This window comes from Lissotriton vulgaris, chromosome 11 (genome assembly GCF_964263255.1).
Source record: "Lissotriton vulgaris chromosome 11, aLisVul1.2, whole genome shotgun sequence".
NCBI classification, from domain to species: Eukaryota; Metazoa; Chordata; class Amphibia; order Caudata; family Salamandridae; genus Lissotriton; species Lissotriton vulgaris.
The window spans coordinates 423395676-423418859 of record NC_141699.1 but is presented as its reverse complement, the minus strand read 5'-3'; the positions used below and the strand labels follow the sequence as shown (position 1 = coordinate 423418859).

The 23184-nt window shown below is 42.8% G+C and overlaps 1 protein-coding gene across 1 annotated transcript in view; it reads left to right on the top strand.

Annotated features, from left to right (window-relative positions):
* Positions 1-21910, top strand: part of BMP10 (bone morphogenetic protein 10) — a 63808-nt gene extending 41898 nt beyond the window's left edge. Inside the window, exon 2 of the mRNA XM_086944769.1 lies at positions 19778-21910. Coding sequence (XP_086800895.1) covers positions 19778-20727 — 950 coding nt within the window. The 3' untranslated portion in view covers positions 20728-21910. The remainder of the gene's footprint in view (positions 1-19777) is intronic.
* The last annotated feature ends 1274 nt before the right edge of the window (positions 21911-23184 follow it).

Here is a 23184-nt window from a genome sequence, read left to right as displayed (position 1 = left end):
CCTCAAACTGAATTACGAAGTACTGCCCTTTTACGTCTGACTCTCAACGACAACAAAGCGGAGCAGTCCATGACTTATTCAAGTAAGTGATAAAGTTAGACTCTGAGAACAAAATAGCCCTCAGCAGATGACTCAATATCCAAACAGTGTTTTGCTTTATAAAAGAGTACTTTAAAACACATTCCACTATACTGTACATGAAATGAGGTTTAACAAGGAGAGCCACAACTCTCCAAGTCATTCCTAGCTAGAGAACTGACCCAGCATGCTGTTATAGGTCTTGCACCTCTAGGGCCTCATTTATGAGAAATTACGCATCGCTGCGTGAAAGCAGCGATGCGTCACTTCTCAGTGCGCACTCCTTGCGACATTCCTGATGCGTCATATTTAATGTATGACGCATCATGTTGCAAGGAGTTACAGATACGTCAGTATTTCTGACGTATCTGTAAGCGCAAAAGTGACCCATTGCTGGAGTGTGTCACAAAAGTGACGCAACTCCAGCAATGCGTCCTTTCACATGGGTCAAGCCCCATGTGAAAGGGCCTGCATCAGTCTTACGCCTGCTGTGAGGCAGGCACAAGATTTTGACGCAACGGCATCCTAAAAGTGACGCAGTGAAATCTCATAGATTTCACTGCGTCACTTCTCCGACCCTTACTTGGGTCAATACGCCCCCCTTGCATACATTATACCTGGCCCAGGTATAATGTGACGCAGGGGTTTACAAAGTGACGCATCTACCTAGATGCATCACTTTGTAAATATGGCGCAACAAGGCGCGTTTTTTACGCCACTGGTGCGTCACAAAAAGTGACACACCGGCGGCATAAAAGTGACGCACAGCCTCATAAATGAGGCCCCTAGTTTCTTGCAACGTTGGAGTCTAAGGTCAATGTTAGCCGATGGAGATTTTCACAACCATCAGCCTGACTTCCTGTGTGCAGAAATCAGGCTTACAGGCAGCACACCATTCACATCAGTGTTGGCAAAGATACAAGCATATATATGAGTTCAGGTCTCTAAAGTCAGCAAAGTTGTTCCCGAAACTCAAATAGTAGCTGGTTTGCAACCTTGTAAATTATGAATTTCAACGGAGTAATAGATTACAGCACTATTCTTCAAAGTAAAATGTATTTCCGGTTTGCATGCCACAGATTTGTTTTTCAGGTGAAGGTGGAGGCATATTTATGAAGTCCTGTTCTACCTGCCCCAAAACCACCCAATCCCAAATTGATTCTCGCAAACCACTCAAAATTGCCAGAGCAACAACACAAGCCTGGTAATGGCAATGCCCAGTGCCAGCTACCAGCCATTTGTGCACGGTCCAGGGTAGTCCAAGAGCCCAGGGGCTACTTGAAGTTGACTGCATCTGTATAGCTGTACTAGGTCAAAGAATGGTCCAAAGCAGTGCTTTAATTGGGGATATACTGTCAGGTACTGAATTCTTAAATTTTAGACAGAGAGAACTGCATTTTTCGGCACTCCTGCAATACATTTAATGAGAGAGTAGAGACACTTCTCAGGAGCAGAGATGTACTCTGAATAGTGAATACTTGCACTTCTATATCTACATTTAAAGCTCTTTTTTTGGACTCTGGTCAAATGTCTGAAGTGCTTAAGACTTTATACATAGAGGAACAATTAATAATTCAGTGGGGTGGTTTTTCTTTGATGTATGATTCCTCTGCCTCTTCCTAAAATAAGATGTCCCTTCACTGTAGATCACGCTGCTAACACTGCCTGACCCACAAAGCCTGGGTACAGAGGGCAATTGCCACTCTCTGAAGAAGGGGTGGTTTTTGGGTGCCTCCACAGTCCCAGAGTACATCTCTGGGATAACAGTCTGGTAACTAGGAAGATTCCTCGATAAGCCTGCATGAGTGTTGAGCACACTGGGGAACAATGATAAAAACACTTTACAGGAAACAACACAAGACAGAGCAACAAAGCTCTAAAGATCTCCATCGCCATGTGGGGGACTTTTCCTCCCAACGTTTGTACACAAAATTGTACATTACAGGATATTACATGTGGCAGGCACAGTTAGGTGCTGTGCCAGTCAATTACGGCCGGTATGACTCGCGGGTGGGGAGGCGGGGGCTAGTGCAGGGAGGGGGTTGCGCAGGAGGAGGTTTAATTTTAAATAAAAATAAATCAAAAGTTAACTTACGTTCATCGGCCCGGTCCTGCAGCGTCGGTCCTGCATCAACTTCTCTGGAACAGGAAGCAGGCAGCCTCCCTCCCCTCCCCAAAGCCAATCACAACACTGCAATGGTAGCGTTGTGATTGGCCATGACAGCGCCCAGCCAGGCGTCTATGGGGAGGCAATTTTCTCCATATAGGGTGCATGCAGCCTACATGGAGAAAAGGCAGAGTGCGCATGACTGGTTTGGTCAGCCCCAGAGGGCCGACCAAACAGTCAGCGCCCTCAGCAGTGGGCAAGCCACTCCTCCCCTACCCTAGAGCAGGACCGCCCGTACCAAACACTTCTGCTTTCTCACAGTGCGAGAAGCAGAAACATAAAATGGTATTTCTAATACCAATTTATGTTTCTGCTTGTCGCACTGCGAGAAAGCAGTGAGGCAACGCTCCTCCGCCCACATGGAGAAGCTGCCCCTGGTGCCAGTTTACATTAAGGAACGGCTGGCGCACTATGTGCCTGGTCGATGCCTATGTTCCTCTGAGGCAATCTTACTGACCTGCCCATGCTTTAATTAAACAACTTTGGGCAGCCAGGCAATTTCAGTTCTGATACCACAGATCTGGAACGGGCGGCCGGACAGCCTGAGGAGAGAAACCAAGCTTCTCCGATTTTGGATAAGACTGAGAACTCATTTATGTAAACCTTCAGATAAGCCCCAAGAGACCAATGGTATTTGCGCGCTACATGAATGTTATTAACTTAACATAACTTCTGTAAGTGTACCTTCATATTTAAAGAATATAAAACATGACTTTACATTTGCAACAGAGCCGGATTTAGTGCTGATGGCGCCCTGTGTGACAATTTCTTTGGTGCTCCTCAAATTCATCTCTTTCTCCATCACTACCAAGTGCCCCTCATCTCTCTATAGCCCCTCTCTGAACACTTCATGTGTTTTAAAATGCTGTTTTGGGGGTGGCTTAACTAACTACCCAAACATACCCTTGTCAGCACCATTAGGAATAGATAATGAAACACTGGTGGAAAAAACATAGCGTTCTAACCTCTACCATGCAATTTGCATGCAGTTATTTGATGACAGTTCATAAATCACTGTGCTATATTAGGATTGCAACTTATGAACTGCAAGTAACAAATTAATCTTTGTGACAGAAGCATTAGCCCACTGAGCTACAAACATAGAATACAGTCCTTCAGGAAAATTTGCATTATTAGGTCTGTTAGATCTTCAAAGAAATGTGGGGGCATATTACCAACAACTAGCGAAAATTATCGCTAAATAGGCTTAGCGACAACTGTTCTTTCGCCAAGCATCGCCGGATTTTATCACTGAGATAACGTGCTATTAGCAACGTTTATCTCAAAAGTGATAAAATACCTGGCGATAGCGGCGAAATCCGTGAATATCGCTGAGAATACAGCGATATTCAAGCAATATCGCTAACAGGGTCTTAGCCATTATATCCACCTCCCATTGGATATAATGGCTAAGAACTGGTCTGAGCAGGTGTTAGTTTTTGGAGATATTCGTGCTTAGCGCGAATATTTCCAACGTTACGCCTGTGTTGGTAATAGGCGATAGCGAGGTTAGTGACTGCTTTCAGTCGCTAACAGGTTGGGAACCCCCACTTTGCATGTCATTAGCGATAAATATCGCTGACATGCAAAGCGGGCCCTAAACCGCTCGCTATCGCCTAAAAGCTGTCGCTAACTGCTGTTAGTGACAGCTTGCTAATAGGGCAATAGAATTTTCTCCTCTTAGCCGCTGAAAACGGCCACTAAAGCGGCGAAAATTGCCTATCGCCCCCCTTGATAATATGCCCTGCGGTTCTTCACCTGGTTGATGATAGATGATGTAATGAGCAGTGTGGAAATGTTTTTGGCATTTTGTGTATCATAGCTAATCCACCACCAATATGACCTTTACGGTCGCAGTGCGTGATTGAGAAACCTGGTGGGGTTAGAAGATCAAGAATGGTGAATGAGTAGTCGTTCAGCCAGGATTCAGTCAGAAAACAAATTTCAATATTATGTAGTAGGATGGTTACTGTTATTTCAGTGGCATGCTTGGCTGCTGAGCGACAGTTTAATAGCATGCAGTGTAATGTAGGTAATGTTCTTGGTTCCGATTGATTGGGTTGGATGGTAGATGTTAGACCATTTGCCTTCTTACTCCTCTTTTTATGGACTCTTTTTGTTGATCTTCAGATTCTGAGTACTTTACCACTATTTACCAGTCCTAAAGAGCATGTGCTTCTCCCGTAAACATGGTAACATGGGTATATACATAACTGGCATATTTAATTTACTTATAAGTCCATTGTAAAGTGGGATATCATATACCCAGGGCCTGTAAATTAGATGCTACTAGTGGGACTGTAGCACTGATTGTGCCACTCACACAAATAGCCTTTCAAACCAGTCTCTGGCCTGCCACTGCATGGCTTGTGTGTGCAGCTTACTGACACTTTGACTTAGCAATTCAAACCTTTGCCAAGCCTTCAACTCTCCTTTTATTACACCCAAAGCACCCATAAGGTAGGTCCTAGACAGCCCATAGGGCTGGGTGCTGAGCAGGTAAAAGGTAGGACATGTATTTTTAAGTTTTGCATGTCCTGGTAGTGACAAGCACCCACATTCTTTATTCACTACTGTGAGGCATACTTCTCCCATAAGCTAACATTGGGAATTCTTTAATACACCTTTAAGCTGTAATTCCTTGTTAGAAAGTAGTAGCTTTGTCATGTTTTATATCTTTGGAATGGTAATGATAAATCCTCTTTACAGGTAAAGTTGGAATTAACATTACTATTTTAGAAATGCCACTTTGAGAAAGTGGACATTTTACTGTTCTGACTGCTGTGTGTGCCTGCAGCCCGACTTCAAAACACCTCTGAGGTCGGTGACAGCTTCACTTAGTGCATTCCCTCTAGACAGTACCTAGCATTGGAATGCTGGGTGTATCTGAGCACTCATTTGCATTCTGATGGCCCTTCCTGGTCAGGAAAGGAGGGTGGAGCTGACACTAGCACTTGAATAAGTAGTGTTGTGTCCCCAAACAAAGGGCTGATTACCCCCTACTGCTAGAAATGAGCCATGGCTGGGAAGAAAGGGCTTCTGTGCACTTCAAAGAACCTTCTTTGAAGTTACCCTCACTTCAAAGGCACAACTGGGTATAAGTACTGAGGCTCTGGCCCCACCAAATCAGACACTTCTGGACCTACAACTGATCTCTGTCAGAAGAACTGCTGTGCTGTATCAAGGACTGACACTCTTCCGAACTGCTGACCTGGAAGGCCTGCTTTTCACTTGTGCTTCCCTGCTGCCTGCTGCTCTCTGACCTTTTTGAGGAGAGCTGGACTCTGCCTTGCACTAAAGTTTTCTCCAAGGGCTCTTTGGCTTGCCTTCTGTTTCTTGAGACTCAGTCATATCAAAGTCTCTACCCCTACTCCTGTGACTGGTTCACTAGAAGTGGATCCAGATACTTGCACCAAAGAAATCGACTCATCTCCACCCTGTGTGTAGCAGAACCCACACATCAACCCTATTGCAGTAGTAGAATCTGTGCATCGCATTCGGAACGCCGGCATCGCAGCCGAAACTGCAGCCACGGAACCAATGCATTGCTGCCACTGCATGGAGAAGATCAATGATCGCCATTTCAGCGTGGATTAACCTGGTGCATCACCTTTAGAATCACCACACTCAGAACTGACACTTTGCTCAATGAGCCCAACGCATCTCCGCCACTACTTGAAGAAATCTACACATCACCTCAACTGTGGGCTCAACATCGATGCATCACTAGTCTGCACCCCACATCACTCTGTTGTGACCTTGAAGAAGGTACTCTGTTCACCATGCCTGAGTGGCCCTAGTCCCTGGTCTGCGCTCCTTCGAAGTCAGCTTGTACTGTTGACTTCGCCCCAGTTCAGAGTGACCAGATAACCCCCATTGGTGCTTGTTACTTCCAAGCGCAAGAACGCTTTTTATTCTTTAAAAATTCACATTTCAAACTCTACTTATTGGATTTTGGTCTTGATTTATTTATAAAAGTATTGTCTATTTTTCTAAACCAGTGTGGGGTATTTTTGTAGTGTTCTCATTGTTTTACTGTGTGTTGTGTTGCACAAATACTTTACACATTGCCTCTTTAAATAAGTCTGACTGCTCTGTGCCAAGCTGCCAGAGGGTGAGCAGAGGCTATCTTTCAGCATGTATCTAGCTTACCGTGACTAGAGTGGTGGTCCCTACTTGAACAGGGTGCATACCTCTGCCAACTAGAGTCCCCATTTCTAACAGTAGTTAGTTGGACAGGCGGACTAGAGGTGATTATTATAAGGGATTCTACTAGTACCAAGGAAGACCGGAATCTTGTGGTAGCAGGGTTGGCTGTGAACATTGCCCTAAGTGTTGATCAGTATTTCAACTTCCAATGACTGAGAAAAGACACCCGAATTATGCCCAAGTGGGGCAAATTAAAATATATTCCCACAAATATATGCATGTTAAATTAAAGATAATCAAAAATGAATATGAAAAAAATAATGTACACTAATGTGGGTCATTACGATGTTGGGCAGACTTACTTCCGCCTGACACCGTATTGGTCATGGGACCGACTGCCACCCGGTCGGCGGTCCTGACTGCCCCATTAGGATGCGACCGTAAACCAGCCATAATGTATGCTCCCATCGTAAAATGGAGGTGCAGTTCATCCCTGCAACTCATGGCAGGCACCTCAAGGTGCCTGCTATAAAGTGCAGGGATCAACAGGGGGACACCATAGGTGCTCCCTTGGCCTCCAATCAGAGGCCATGCACCAAATAGGGCCCTGCTGGAGGCCCCCGAACATGCATGTATGTAAGAAAGTTTATTGTTTCAGTTAATTAAAACCATAACAATACATTTTATAACATCAAGTACCACAAATGAAGCTCTTGATATTGGTCTACATTCTGTTTCCCTAGATCCTAAAAGATTCTGTTTCTAGTGCAAATATATATATATATTTTTTAAATATAGACGTTTTAGTGTACACAATATGCAAGTTAAAAATCGATCAAAAGACATTTGTTGGACCCTGTAAAATATGACTCCCAAGATTCTGTAACTATTCCTTGTTGAGTTCGGGAGAGCCCTCTGCCGCAGGGTCAGCCATCCTATTACCCTATTCTAGGCAGGGTACCAGGTTACATTTCAACGCTTGAGCATGAGCCAAAAGGAACTTTATTAATAGGCAGTTCAAACGAGTATCTGTTGGGGTTAGGGTTGCCATAATCGCCGATCTGCACGTTCTTATGCCTCGATCATTCATGGCCTTTTTTATGAAGATGGCTCGAGCATGGGCTAAGTTCGGGCAGATGCAAACAAGATGTATAAGGTCCTCCTTGCTGTTCCCACATAGTCTACAAAATTTGGGACCGTCGTGAATCCATATTGGTTGGTCCATGGTGGAAGGGAATTTTCCCAGTCGTAGCGCCATTAGCTGTTGTTTTCTATAGATCAGGAATGTGATTGTTAGATATGGGGCTGCAGTGAGTGTTTTGTATTTGGATATAACCATCCAGGCATGTTTTCTTGTGCTGAAAATGGGTTTGTCAGTTAAAAGTGAATGGAATTTTGCTGACTTATTTATGGCTTGCTTGAAGGCCGGGTAAGGCAGATTGGTTTCCCAGAGGTTTCTTGTACAGGTGTCTGTTAAGGCCTTCTCGAGGAATTGATTGTATGGGGACTTTGCATCAGTTTTTATTTCGTCCCACAGTGCTTTGTGCAATTCTGAAGCTGCTGTATTCTGTTTCAAGCTATACCAATGCTTGATAGTTGCATACTTCCTTCCCAGTGTTTCATTTAGTACTCCAAATCCTAATCTGGTCTGAGCTGGTGAAGCTCCCTGATGAATTTGGAAGGTTGATTTTTAGATAGCCATCTATACTTTATTCAGCAAGTCTGCATCTTTCCCATGGAGGGCTAGGCTTCCGTATGACAGCGTCGGGAGCACCTTAGCTTTTATTGTTGCCAGTAGAGGTTTGTATGATGGCCCCTTGAGCTTTTTTGTTAGAGACCTGAAGGCAAACAAGAGCGCGTTTGCTCTCTGGACAATATAGGTGTTTTGCTACTGGTGGTTGTGTCTGTTGTCAAAGTAAAAGCCCAAGTACGTATAGTTGGGCACAGCTTCTATCTTTTTTCCCTCCAGTTGGACGTGTTTATTGAGTATCCGTCGTCTGGTGATGAGCATTGTTTTGCTTTTTGTTGTGTTTATCTCCAAGTTGTTAATGGTTATAAATTCCGCCAGCCCCTCAAGTGACCTTTGAAGGCCAATCTTAGTTAAGCTCATCAGTACGACATCATCCGCATAAGATAAATGAGTTAGAGATAGGGAGCCTAGTTTGGGTGGGTGGGATGAGATCTTATTAAGGCTTGATGCTAGGTCTGCCATAAAAAGATTGAAGAGATGCGGAGCCAGAACACAGCCTTGCTTAAGGCCTTTGCTGGTGTGGATTTTTCTTGAGAGCTGTGTTCCGTTTCCCAGTTTTACTTCCATCCATGTGTTGGAATAAAGGAGAAGAATTCCTCTGAGTGCTTTTTCCAGAATATTCCAGCTGCGCAGTTTCCTCCATAGGATATTGCGATCTACGCTATTGAAGGTCGCCTTTAGGTCAATGAAACAGAGATGGAGCTGCTGTTTCCTACGTAGGTATTTGTCGGCTAGCACTGAGAGCCAGCGACGGCCCGTGGAGGGAGTTACGGTGGGGCAGGAGGGCGGGGAGGGGGAGGGGCAGGGCGGAGGTTGCTAAAAACCGGCATATGGATAATTGCAGGTAAGTAAACAATTTAATTAATAAAACGAATTTCGTAGTGTGCCTTGCATCGCAAAATGCAATGCAGTGCGAGCTACGAAATTCGTTTTATTAATTAAATTGTTTACTTACCTGCAATTATCCATATGCCGGTTTTTAGCAACCTCCACCCTGCCCCTCCCCCTCCCCGCCCTCCTGCCCCACCGTAACTCCCTCCACGGGCCGTCGCTGCTGAGAGGGACAGGACGTTTGTCATTGTCCCGCTCCCCTTCCTAAAGCCTTTTTGATTCTGCGGGATTCTCTTTGTGGCGTCGGACCAGCTTATCAGATCTTCAAGGAGTAAGGATGCATAGTACTTCGCGTCCACATCCAGGAGAGCAATCAGTCTATAGTTTGCTGGAGATGTTCGGTCTCCTCCTTTGAAAATAGGTGAAATTATTGAACCTTGCCCGTTTGATGGGATTTGATTTTCAATTTCTACCTCATCAAATAGTTTTTTTAAACTTCCACTCCAGAAGTCTGGGTCAGCTTTAAAAACTATTGGGGGAATTCCGTTCGGGCCTGGAGCACCACTGCCGCGGCTCTTCCTTAGTATTCTTCTTATGGCCCCCGAACATGCTTTCCGACATGGTTTCCAAGTCGGACAGACCGGCATGGAAATCATGTTGGAAAGCGAACCTTGTAATCTCAAGGGTGGAAATAGCCCCCCTTGAAATTACAGACCACGTTCTGACTGGCGGGTGGGCTCTCCAAGCCCGTCGGAAGCCAGTCGGAATGACCAACCGGTTTCCTTTCTGACCGTCTCCATCGTAATGAGGCTGTCGGAAAGGAAACCGAATGGCCCACTACGATGCGGCTGTAAAGGCTCCAGCCATATGTCTGAGCCTTTACACACTGCATCTTAATCGCCCCTTAACTTGTCTCTATTTTTCATGCTTAAAAAGTTATTAAACTCGACTCTAAGATTGAAGGCCCACTTTGGCATAATTCTAGTGTCTTTTCACAGTGCCATTTAATATAATGAATTTCACAGTGTGTACTTTTAGCATGTGAATTAATTGTGGTATGTCAATTCTCAAAATAGTTTGCATTTCATTTTCTGTCTATACACGAAGTCTTAATGCACGTTTTTGTATATATACCACCACTAAGATGGTGCTCTGGCGTGTGACCAAGGCTGTGAGAGTGGTTGAAACGCATTATGGTGGTGATCGCCAATAAATTAATTTCGCTGCATGCTAGCAGCATTGGAGTGGTTCTTTGGGAATTTGGCATGTACATGCATTGTTAACAGAGTTGTGGCACCCAAAATTCTGACATGCCCCCTCATTCAGGTCACTCCATGGCAGCCATCGGAAATGGCAGATGTCTTGTAAATAAAATAAAATCTATATATAAATATATATATATCTATATATAAATACATATATATCTATATTGTAATTGTCATTATTCTGTTTAAAAATAAACCATAAAAGCATGTACATTTTTATAACAATCAGATAAAATTAAAATGCATACAAGCATAACTTGTATTATTAAATTGCATTTAGCAACTAGAATCAAGTCTCTCATGATCCATGGCCTGCGCACGTATTCAACTAGACACAAAATATATGTTGTAGAGAATAATTCTTAATAAAACATGCAATTACATCAATCAATCAGGTTTCTTGTAGAGTGTGACTACTCACCTGCTGGGGTCTCAAGGAGCTGTGGGGGGGAGGGAATCTGTGGTTCAGTCAAACAGCCAGGTCTTGAGATCCTTCGTGAATGGGGGCAGGGATGGTGATTGCCTGAGATGTAGAGGCAGGGACTTCTAGGTCTTCCCTTTGAGGTAAGAGGAGGATCTTCCTCCAGCTGAGGTCTTGCAGATCCGTGAGATGGTGGCATGGGTAGTTGGGTGGAGCGGAGATGTCTGGTGGGCGTGTAGAAGAGAGGCAGTGGTTGAGGTATGCAGGTCCGGCGTTGTGGAGGGCTGTGTTGGCTTGCATGAGAAGCTTGAAGGTGATTCTTTTGTTGAGTGGGAGCCAGTAGAAGTCGCCCAGGTGCCCAGTGATGTGGCTGCAACTGGAGGTGTTCAGGAGGAGTCTGGTGGAGGCATTCTGGATCTTCTGCAGTTTTTTAAAGAGTTTTTGGGTGGTGCCAGCAAAGAGTGCATTGGCGGAGTCGAGTCTGCAGCTGATGAGCGCACAGGTGACTGTTTTCCTGCACTTGGTGGGGATCCACTTGAAATTTTCTGAAGCAGGCAGGGCGTGTGGAAGCAGGAGGATGATACGAGGTTGATTTGGCAGTTCATTGTGAGCCAGGAGTCCAGGATGATGCTGAGGTTTTATGCATGGTCTTTGGATGTGGAAGGGGTTCTTAGCACTGTTGGCTAACAGGAGTCATCCCAGGCGGTGGAGTGGAGCCCAAGATGAGGACTTCAGTCTTGTCTGAGTTGAGCTTGAGGCAGCTGTCCTTTATTCAGATGGCAACTGCCTTCATCCCATTGTGAAAGTTGCTCTTGGCAGCTGTGGGTTCGTTGGTGAGGGAGAGAATCAGCTGGGTATCATCAGCGTAGGAGAGGATGTTGAGTCTGTGGTTTCTGGCTATGGCTGCAAGCGGGGCCACATAGATGTGGAAGAGGGTGGGGCATCAGTAGTCCATACTCAGTTTAATGAGACTAGTGGCCCTGTCACAAATACTTGCTTAGTATTAGTTTGTATATATATGTCCACTTTACTGTTTCTAACACTATAAGTAGGTGATGAAAGTGTGAATCAAACATGCTTGTGCATGAAAATATCAACGATCAGAGCAGCCAAATCTTGTTGAGAATGACCAGTATACACTAACAACAGCCCTTAACATTTATATTAAAACAACAATTTTATTTATTAGACAATAAGGTGCATTTAACAACAAAGTGCCAAATATACATATATATGTATAGATATATATATAATATATAATATATTTCATAAATAATTATGTTATTAAACAATGTGATAATAAAGTAACTGTATGGTTGTCAGAGGCATAACCTATGTCAGCTTATCAGAATTATTTTAATACTATCTTGGTAAAGCTTGATAAATGTATCCTGGACAATTGTTCTTATGAAGCGTAACACCATGTAAATCCTGGTCACTGGGTCTTGTGTATTTCAAATATTTTCCTTCATTGTTTTTCAATTTATACTCTTATAATTTTTGGGGATAATTTTCACTCATGGAAGTCTAGTCTGAGCAGAAAATGTACTGCAGGAACTAAGAATTTACATGTATACCTGGGCTACATGTACTGCACATGAACTGCACTGGCAATGTTCACAGAAAATTGCATGAAAAATAAATTGAGCAGCAATTTTAGATTCTGGAGCATAACTCACTTACATTTTTCTTGCAGATATTAAACATTTTATTTTTGTATTTTAAACAAACAGCATGCATAGTTTGCATTGAGAAATGTTTGCAAATTCATCCAGTCCTATTGATCAGAGCCATTAATGTTGCATAATTATGCAAAATTCCAGCAAGATTAAGGGTGATTATGTGGAATTATGTGAGGAGTGTAAACCAGCATTTTGTGCTCTTTTCTTGGCGCAAAATGCATCCTTGCATCGAAACAGAAAAATATTAGCGCTAAATGCAACAGAATACGAACAGCAGCAGTCAGCAGCAGTTTGTGCTCACCAAGGGGCTGATTATGATGGTGGACGGACTTCAGTCCATCCGCCATCGTATCAGGGATTGGGAACGCCCGACATGCTGTTGGCAGTCCCATAGTAGGCATTACAATGCGACCACCACCACGGCGGTCGCAATTCCTATATTTTACATTGCGCCTGGTGCTGCTGGCTGCAGCACCTGCTGCAATGTAAAAACGGGACATGTTACATATCAGTGCCCTACATGGCAGGCACCATGGTACAGGGATATATAGGGGGGGCCATAGGTACGCTCCAACACCCACAACCAAGGGGAAGGGGGCCCACTACGGGCCTCTAATGTCCCTTTCTGCCAGCCTTTTCATGGCGGATGACCCGCCATGAAATGGCTGGACGGAAAGGGACATTATAAACCCTATGGAGGTACCGGACAGGCACCACCAGCATTGTAGGGACTACGAGCCCCTCCACTGCACTGGAGGGCTCAAGGAGCCTGTCAGCTGCATGGCAGTCAGTCTTTATGACCGCCACACGTCGGCCCGCCATCATAATATGGCGGACGGTAAAGTTGGTTACGATGGCGGGGAGACCGCCACCAACAGCCTGTCGGTGGCGGTGTCCCTGTAATTGTAATCAGCCACTACGCTTGTAGTTGATGTGCTCCTGTGGTAGAATGTCTATGCCATATTATGCATAAATACACTAACTGGCATAATTACATAATTTTTGTGTCAAAAGAGTTAATGAAAATTAACAAAATTACTCCAATTAATCCTCCATATTCCAAATTTCACCCAGCACTTCTACCAATGGGTCAATTAAGTCCTCGGAGTTAATAAAAGGGGCAAAGAACATAGGGCCAATACGGAGGGATATTGGGTATAATTTTGCAAATAATTATGACCTTGGTAGTAAGTAATGAGGAGTTCGGCGAGCAAACATTTCCGAACACATTTTGCATGTCTTATTACCACTTGCACATGCTTTTGAAGTGACAGTTCCCATCAAGTGAAGCCCAGACTGGTGATAACAGCATGTCCAAATACCTAACCATGATAACATTGTAGTTTACTCAGGAAATTTGACCTTGCCAATGTGAGGAAAGTTTCCCAATTTCACTTGATATGACATACTTAAACCTGCCCAGCCTCTTAGACAACTGGATTGCCTGGTGGAAGGTGTTCCATTAGCAGGACATCCCGCAACTTGGAATACGAAAGTCAGCTGCTACAAGCCCTGTGTGCTCAGGTAGGTGATGCCCAGTGGGGGATTTGGACATTGTAGGGAGCAGTAGTGGGGGATACAGCTTGAGTGCGGAAAGATCTCATTAGGGCTGGCAGGGAAATGAGTCAGTGCTGAAAAGAGAACATTTAGTGAGCGCTAGTGGCTGCTGATTATGTTCTGTTGCATTTAGCATTATTTGCATGCTTACATCAATTTTGGGTGAGAAACTAGCACTAAATTCTGGGAGTAAGTGGGAAAAATCATACTCCAAGTGTACATTTAAAAAAGAGACTATGCCCACGTGCATGATTAAAAGTAATTTGAGGGGGAAAAATCCTATTGCAAGAGTGCATTTAGCAAGCAAGTGAATGCCCGCTATTCATGTTCTGTTGCATTTAGCTCTATTTCTTAGTGCAAAATGCATCTTGTGTCCATTTTGGACTCAAGGAAGCATTTTTGCTCCAAGAAAATAGCGCTAAATGCTGAATTACTCTTCTATCTTAATTCTGCGTAATCTTGCTTAATTTGGGGATTAATTATGCATGATTCTGCTGCAGGGAATTACATGAGTTATACCTAGCCCTAGCCAAACTTTCCGGGTGTTGTAAATACCTAACCCATATCCGGCCAACTCATTACCTAGGACTACATGAACACCAGCATCTACTTCTAACCCTACTGTAACTCTGGTTCAAATGACTCAATCCTTAGAAATATTCAAGATACAACAAGCATTAAACAGGTTTATGCACAGGGGAGTCCACCATGGAATTAAATTAAACTCCTGCTCTTCCTCCTGCGGTATTTAGCTTTCATGTGTAATTACACTCCAGAGGGTGATCTTTGCTAATCTGAAAAGTAACAATCATGGCATCAATCCAAATGTAAACCACAAACTAAATGACAAAACATTTAGCATGTGACTAAAGTGGTCACTCACACAAAGTTTTGAGGATTGCTCGTCATGAGGTAGTCTTGGGGCTTGAAGGGGTTTGCCATATCTGTGTATAGCGTGCACCATAGTTCTTTGAGGAACCGATTCATTTGTATGCCCCCGGTTGTGTGTAGGTCAATAGAGGTTGGTGAGTGACTTAGCATAGACTCAGAATGTAATGTTTATACCCAGTCTGTGCAGGGCTGTGAGGTGCATGGGTGCATGTATGCCTTATAGCAATCTATGGATTTGTAACTACAAAGCACCCGACAGTGGATCCCTGTAAAAGGCAGCACCTAACTTACTATCCCTCCATTATTTTAACCTCATCTATACTCATGAGGAACTGTGTGCACACTGTATTTACACCCACTGTCACAATGTTATTCCTTACGGAACTCATAATTTTAAAACAAAAGCCCAGTTGCACCACGTCTCAAATAAACAGTGAAAGAAAATATACAATCAATTTCCCAATTACAATGGTCTACAAAGGTTTCCTTTATTCAGATAGCAAACAAGTTCTATAAAATACAAAGTCATAAACATCACTTGTTGAAAGTGGCACAGCCGACGCGTTTCGTCCTTGAAGCAGACTTCTTCAGGGCTGTTAATGCCAAAACACATAAACATAAATGTCAATACATATAACTCAACATAAATACGACACACATTTACTTTTATTAATCCTGCACATAAAAACAGTTTAGAAATCGACATGGACTCATTTTATGGTCCAAACGTTATATCCAAAAATCCATGTATTATACACCTAATCAAAAAACTAAAAAAGACAGACTTCTTGTGATATGATAGAAAATTAATCAAACTTCCAAACCTAATATCAAAATTTGCATTTAAGACCTGTCAACAAAAACAGTCAAGCAAGTTTATGTCCATATGAATCAATAATAGTAAATACAAGAGGGCAAAAAAAAAAAGTTTTAAAAAGAGTGAAAAAAATTAAATAAAATGACAACAGATGGGAAAAAAGAAATAGAAAGAAAACAGGCAGCCGTCAGGATACCTCAAATACTTATCACTGTCTAAAGGCAGTCAGTCTATGAATTGTTTCAATGTAACTTGTTTCAATGTAACTTAGATTTATGAAAAATACCACGTATGGGCCTACCCCATACAGATGGCTTTAAGACGAACCCACCTTACAAACGGGTGGCATGCTACAAGAGTCACAGACTAGAAAATAAAGCCAAAGTAACTCGATGGAGGTATGGGTTGTAGATTACATTGTAAGCCTTTTTAAGCCTTTTTCAACATGCAACGACAAAAACCAAAAACCAAAACATTAACGTTGTGATGCTATAGGAAAGGGAACGACCACTTCATTCATTAGTATGGACCCAAAGCAACCCAGTCCACTTACCGATAAATTCACCCCTTTATCCCTTAGGGTGACTGTTTTATAAAAAAGATGTCTTGATCCAAATGTAAGAGGCAATGATTCAAGCATCAAGTTTCCAATGGACAATGATCCACAAAGTGATCAGCTGTAGAGCTATATCTAATATTGCCTAATCATAGTTCCCGATGCAATATCTCATCCGATGAGCACTTCCTTTCACAAATTTTAATTCTTACTTCTTCAATAACACTCAACAATATGAGTGAAATCCCCATGTATGCTCAGCCTGAAAAAATGATAGTATATCTTAAATATGGGCTACTAAAAAGTAATAACCCTTCAATGATGTGAAATACCAATAGCATGGCGTAAATATAGAGAGCCATGGGATGGGCCTGCCCCAGCACTTTTAGAGTACCATGCTTACTTAAACGACAACCCCTACAATGTTGAGCTTACAATCAACTACAGTAGGGAGGAAATTGATTTTTTGGATGTCAATTTTTCCATACATGACAACCATATTCAGAGCCATACCTACAGGAAAAATACTGCCTGTAATATTACTTTACATTTCCAGAGTGCTCATCCCCGTCATGTGGTCAATAATATCCCCTACCGGGAAATGATCCGAATGAGACGGAATTGTAGTACGGAAGATACCTTCCTTAAGAACGTCAGGACTAAACAAAGCACAAAAGAAAGTCATGTCAGTCACTAGGATCAATACCTTGACCCCCAATCCAAGTAAAAAGTCCAAACAGGCCCCTATCTCTTTTAACACCCAATTCAATTATGATAGTAATAGGGTCTATAATGTCCTGCGTAAACACTGGCATTTACTAATGGAGATACCAAGCCTGAAAGGAACTCTATCAGTGAGACCTAAGGTCACATACAGGAAAGGATGGAATTTACGCAATCTATTTTGTCCTAGTTATGTGACTACATCCAAGCCTAACATGTGGCTATCGACATCTATTAAGGGCTTTTACACATGCAATGACTGCAATGTATGTAAATTTGGCAGAAATAAGACGAAAACTTTCTGCTATAACACCAAACGTACACATACGATTAACCATCTTAATTGTAAATCTAAATTTGTGAGATATGTATTGGGCTGCCCATGTGACAAAATCTACGTGGGCAGTACCAAAAGACCCCTAAAGATAAGGATTCAGGCGCACTTACGCGCTCTTCGGAATGGAGATCTACGTTATCCTTTGACGTTTCACAAGCAGGAAAAACATGAAGGAACTGATATGATCTGGTTTATGTGAATAGATTATACCCCAGCCCATCCAATAGGGAGCAATAGGGAACTGTCTATCAAGGTCTCACGATTTTCTTGTCACCTCACCACATAGGAATCACAGAGGTGCCATTGCAGCCAGTCTGTTTAACACACACATTATGCCCCATTGTGAACAGCACCTACTTATGTCGGTGGGTGCTCCAGGAGGATAATACCTCTTAGGGTTGCAAAGCTGCTGAAGCTGTCTACAACTGTAGGCTTTAGGAAGTGACTCACTTTCTGTTGCTTTCCCTGCCCACCAAGCCCAAAAATAGGTGGGTTCCTCCTGACCTGGACCAAGGATGATTGTTACCTCCACTGAAGAGCATGGGTGTGAGGGGAAGACTGTATATGCGTGTGCTCTGTAGTGACTAGCCTTTCCCCCAAGGAAGACCTAGGCAGATTGAATGGGTGGAGATTTTCTGTATTTATTACTATTCACATTTGCAAGTAAAGATGGCTCAATTCATAGGGGTAGGTTTATCCAGAGACTATTGCTTATGTTATCGAACTGAACCCTCTAGTGGAAAATCCTAGTGCCAGAACCATCTGTCACCAAGGGGTCCCTTAATTACTACATCAACAGCCTCCAGCGGTACACCATTGTGTCCTTAGTCTGGGTCATTGCAGCTCCTCAATTTGTTCTACAAGTCTTTACCGAACTTTATCTTTACTACAGGGCCCAAGATTACCATCCACTTGAATCCACGTTTTACTTAGAAAATCTAATTGTTCCTGTGAGAGTTTTCATTTTTCCAAACCTCACAAAATTAAAAGAAAATACAAAAATATGCGAGATGCTTGACTTTGCAACTTTGGCACCCTAAACATGGAGATTCCAATCTTTCACTGCTCAGCCAAGTTCATCTAAGGACCTGAGGAGTTTGCACAACACCTCTGGATATCATCCAATTGTACCCCACACTCTGACAGCCTTAAAAAGGATGCATCAACTCATGGTGAAACAAGAAGGATACACAGAGACTAAGAGTCATCTACTGTAGCTGGTAAAGGGAATAACGTAATGCCTTTATCTGCCCAGCAAGGTTTCCACCCCCTCCTTTTGTTTGTTGGTAAGCACAGTTTGATTGGTTGGAAAGAATCTGGGACTACATTGAGACTTTCAGGGAATAAAGCCTCAGATAAAGGGGATAAATACTATGGGCAGACTGAAGTATGAGGAAAGTATGTCCGCGGTACAAGGCTGGCTTTAGCTTTGGAGGCACTCAGTGAAACAATCTTTGTTTGCATACCTCCACTCCTCCAAAAAATGGTGAGTTCTATGGTTTCATATTAAAGATATAGAGTATAACATAAAAGTATAAAGGATATTCTCAAATATCATCTAAATTGAATATGGAATACATATGAGGAATGGATATTAAAAAAACATCAGTCAATCATAACTTTAAAAAAAATACACATATTTTGTTTACATAATTATTCACCTGTACTAAATGTATTCATTTTGTAAAATAGAATGAGCAGAATGTAAGTAAATTTAGCTATACAGTCTTTCATTATTGCCAGGTTTTGGCATTGGGCTCCGGAAGCATCAATTTGGGCACTCTGACGGACCCACTTAATGCCATCTGATTCTCGCCTTGAGTCATTGTCGCACATTTCCTCTACTTCCTGTGCAAGTGCTTGGAAGTGGAAATCAAATATGGCTGCAAACTTCTGACATTCACTACTCCACCCACCTAATCTGTGAAGACAGTTAAACTCTGGGCCAAATACAAGGCTGCAAGTGCTTGGTATAACCACGAGCACAGTTGTCTGTCTTTCATTTCCATAATGACCCTTGTTGTGCAAATGACAGACAGACAACAAAGCACTATGCTCATTTGTATATAAAACTTTAATCTTGACCTCCTGAGTTTGGTGGCTGTGGCTTACTGGCGCAGTGATGCCGGTATCACCAGCATAAAGCGGGCGCTGCCAGGTTACCCAAAGCCAACTGACAGAATTCGTTTGAAAGTGACTCATCTGTATTTATCTTGAAATTATGAGCATGGTGGATGTGCACAGCATTCTAAGCTTTCTATTGCAACTTTTGTATTGTGCAAGTGTTAAAATGTAACAATTTGTTTTACAAAATTAGGCATTCATGGAATTTAGTGCAAACTAAATGTTTAGTTTGTGGTAAAGCTATGATACAGGCAAAGGCCAGGCAGAAATATGTTGCTCGTGAGTTAATTTTGCCAGGCATCGTATTTCAATATTGTTATGTTGGCTGTGTCTCGAATCCAGGCTTTTAGGATCACTGTAATTGTATATACACTGTCATGCAAAATGTCAAAGATTTAAGCTGATTTGTGTTGATTTTCCACTTTTTAGATCAATCTGCACAGACTGGAGATGTGACAAGAGTGAGAACATATCCCCTCCTTTTTAATGTCTCGATTCCCCACCATGAAGAGATCACTATGGCAGAATTGAGGCTCTATACCTTGGTAGAGCGGGATCGCATGATGTACGAAGGAGTGGATAGAAAAGTAACAATTTATGAAGTCCATGGATATGAAGATGTGGATCAAGGCGGCATTGGGAGAAAACTGGTGCAATTGGCCTCACGGCAGGTCTACGAGACCAGTAGTGACTGGGAAACCTTTGACATGACCGAGGCTATTCGGCGCTGGCATCGGTCAGGCACCACCACCCACAGACTTGAAGTCCACATGGAGACTGTGGATGATGTAATTGAGTCCCCTGGCGATGGGCAAATGACCATTGATACAAAACCAGAGACCAAGCATGTTCCCCTCTTGATCGTCTTCTCTAATGACCAGAGCAATGACAAGAAAGAGGAGAAGAAGGAGCTAAATGAGATGATCGATCATGAACAGCTCCTAGATTTGGAGATCTTGGAGGCGAACAACCTGAACGACGGCCCCAGTGAGGAAGCATTGCTCCAGATGCGGTCTAACATCATCTATGACTCCACCTCCCGCATCAGGAGAAATGCCAAAGGGAACTATTGCAAGAAGGCTCCTCTCTATATCGATTTTAAGGAGATTGGTTGGGATTCCTGGATCATAGCACCAGCAGGGTACGAGGCATATGAGTGCCGTGGGGTGTGCTCCTATCCCCTGACAGAGCATGTTACCCCAACAAAGCATGCCATTGTCCAGACTTTGGTGCATCTGAAGAATGCTCATAAGGCATCGAAAGCCTGTTGTGTACCTACGAAGCTTGATCCTATCTCCATCCTCTACCTAGATGCAGGGGTTGTCACGTACAAGTTCAAGTATGATGGCATGGTGGTAGCTGAGTGTGGATGCAGATAGGAAAGAAGATCGAGCATGTATATTTCTTGGGGCAATATTTAATGAAGACAACCTGTAAATTTGTACAGTTTTGATTTAATATTTAAAACGTTTATTTAATGATGTGTGTACAGATTGTATGTAAGCAAATTTCACGTGTTTCCAACAGGCCCACTAGATGTAAAGTTTTGAAGACCCACATGACGGTCTGATATGTTCTCCTATGTTCTTTGGTCACAAAAATATAAATATTTATATATGTATATCTGCTTGAAAAACTCTATACATATTTATATGTATGCGTAATGTGAACTTTTTCTACATTTTATAGGAAAACATTGCTCTATATTTCTCTCAGGGAGTGCCACTTTTTCTCTTATTTTTAGCACCTATTGCTAATTTTTCACTATGTAGTGGTGCCAATTTACTGTTGTTGCATGGGTTTCCACTGCCCATGGGACAGAGAGCTGTAGTGGTAATTCCCATATACTTGTTGATAATCTATCTGTTCTATGCCGCAGAAATGCAGAGTGTGTTCTGCGTTCAATGCAAAACAAGTGGTTTCAAGCAGTGTGCGACCCGTCCAGCGAAACGTATCTTCGTTATCCTGGTGTTGTTCACTGCAGGGCAGGAAAAGAACAAATGCAGCATCCGCAGATATTAGCTGCAGGGTACCGCCCTTGCTTATGGTGCCAAATAACCAAAACTACCCTAAAAGGGCATTGTCAGTTTGTCACCTCACACTGAAGTACAAATATAAGTAACGAAGGGACTGCCTGAGAAAATAAAAGGGAATGTTTTCCAGTAATACCTAGAAACAATGTTATAATGTAATTAAAATAAGTATTTAAAGGAGGTCTCGATGTGCCAGGTATGCAAAGAGCAGTTAAAACTGGTGAACTATAACAAAACACTTTTTTATTATAATTGTAATTGAGTAAAGTGAAAACTCGAGGTATTGTCATATTTCACACTGCAAAATACTGATTTGATAGCAGGGTCGGACTGGGACATTATAGAGACCCCGGCAGCAAAATTAAAGTGCCTCAAATTAGCAAATCAGATAGCTAAAAATGTGGTTCACATTTGCACATAGGGGCAGTTTTGAACTTGGAAAGGCATGCTGTGAAGGTTTCTTGCAACATTTGGGAGACTGCATAGGAGGTTAGGTTCAAGCAAAGTTTGTGGTAGTATCGGCGAAATTAACAGTAAAAACAGGCTCATTAGACCATAAAAAAAGTCAAAAAGCACAGCCCACACAATGACCTGTCTGACCAGCGCTTCTGGCACTGCCAAATTGCTCTGTGCCCTAGTCCGACCCTGTTTATAGTAAAAGCTGCTGACATTGCTACATTTAAGCCTAAAAATGTGAACAACACTCCAGAAAGCACTTCCGCCTGCAGTGACCTACTGCAGTGGCTTTACCTCTTTCAGGAAACCACAGCATCTCCTTAAAATAATGAACATCCATCAGACTATTCGGATTTATAAATTTGTTTCCTGTCTTTTTTCTGTGGTAGGTAACTTGCCAGGAACAGAATGCACAGGTGAGTCAGGAAGGGTGGTGCGATAATTGTAATCTCCCGTTAGTGAACTGACTGTCGGAAAAGTTAGTTTCAGGGTAGTAAGCACACATACAGTATATACAGTAAACATATCTCTAAAAGCACTGCCGGCTGTTGCCAAGCTACTGTAAGACTGATAACCCTCCCTCCTCTATCGTCCCTCACCTTCAGTCGCTGACAGAGCTAACCCCCCAAAAGCCGGTTTCCCATCATCGCCAGCACAGGAAGCACTCTAACCAGATAAAGCGGGTGGAATGCCCCTGCGCAAATAGTCTTGCGCCAAGGTCTGGAAATAACACAGTAAGGACATGAGAATACATCAAATCAAAGGAATGCGCCTGGTGTAGACAATCAGTGTGGTGAGACTGCAGGATTTTGTTTCTATGAACGACCCGAGAGGTGGTAAGAGAAGTGAGAGGCAACTGTGAGTCAAAGTGTAGGGATAATTTATTGGTCAAGGGTAAGAGTGGTTCTTGGACTGAAAGTTATGATTTGCAGAATAGATATTTCAAGCGAGAATTTAAAGGCAATGTGGTACATGCTTGAGTGGGTGACACTAGTGCAGTTTTCTTTATGGCGGATCATTTCTAGCTGATATAACCGTTTTTAAGAAAGCGAAAGAATAGACACACTACAGATCTACTCTAGGCAAGACATTGATCTACTTTTTGGATGAATGGGACATGCAACTAGATTTTTCAATGAGGTGCACGCTATGGGGCGTGTGTAGGTCATTTAGTTGGGAGAATGGGCATAGAGAATGGGGAGTTAAGCTAATGCCATATTTTACGGAGTGAACTCGTTGGCAGTTTTTGCAAAACTTACTGACCCCATTTTCTGCGGAAATAACCTTATGCCAGTTTCTGGTCTCCATCCCTCCATGTCTCCAGTATGGTGGTTAATGAGAGCCTGT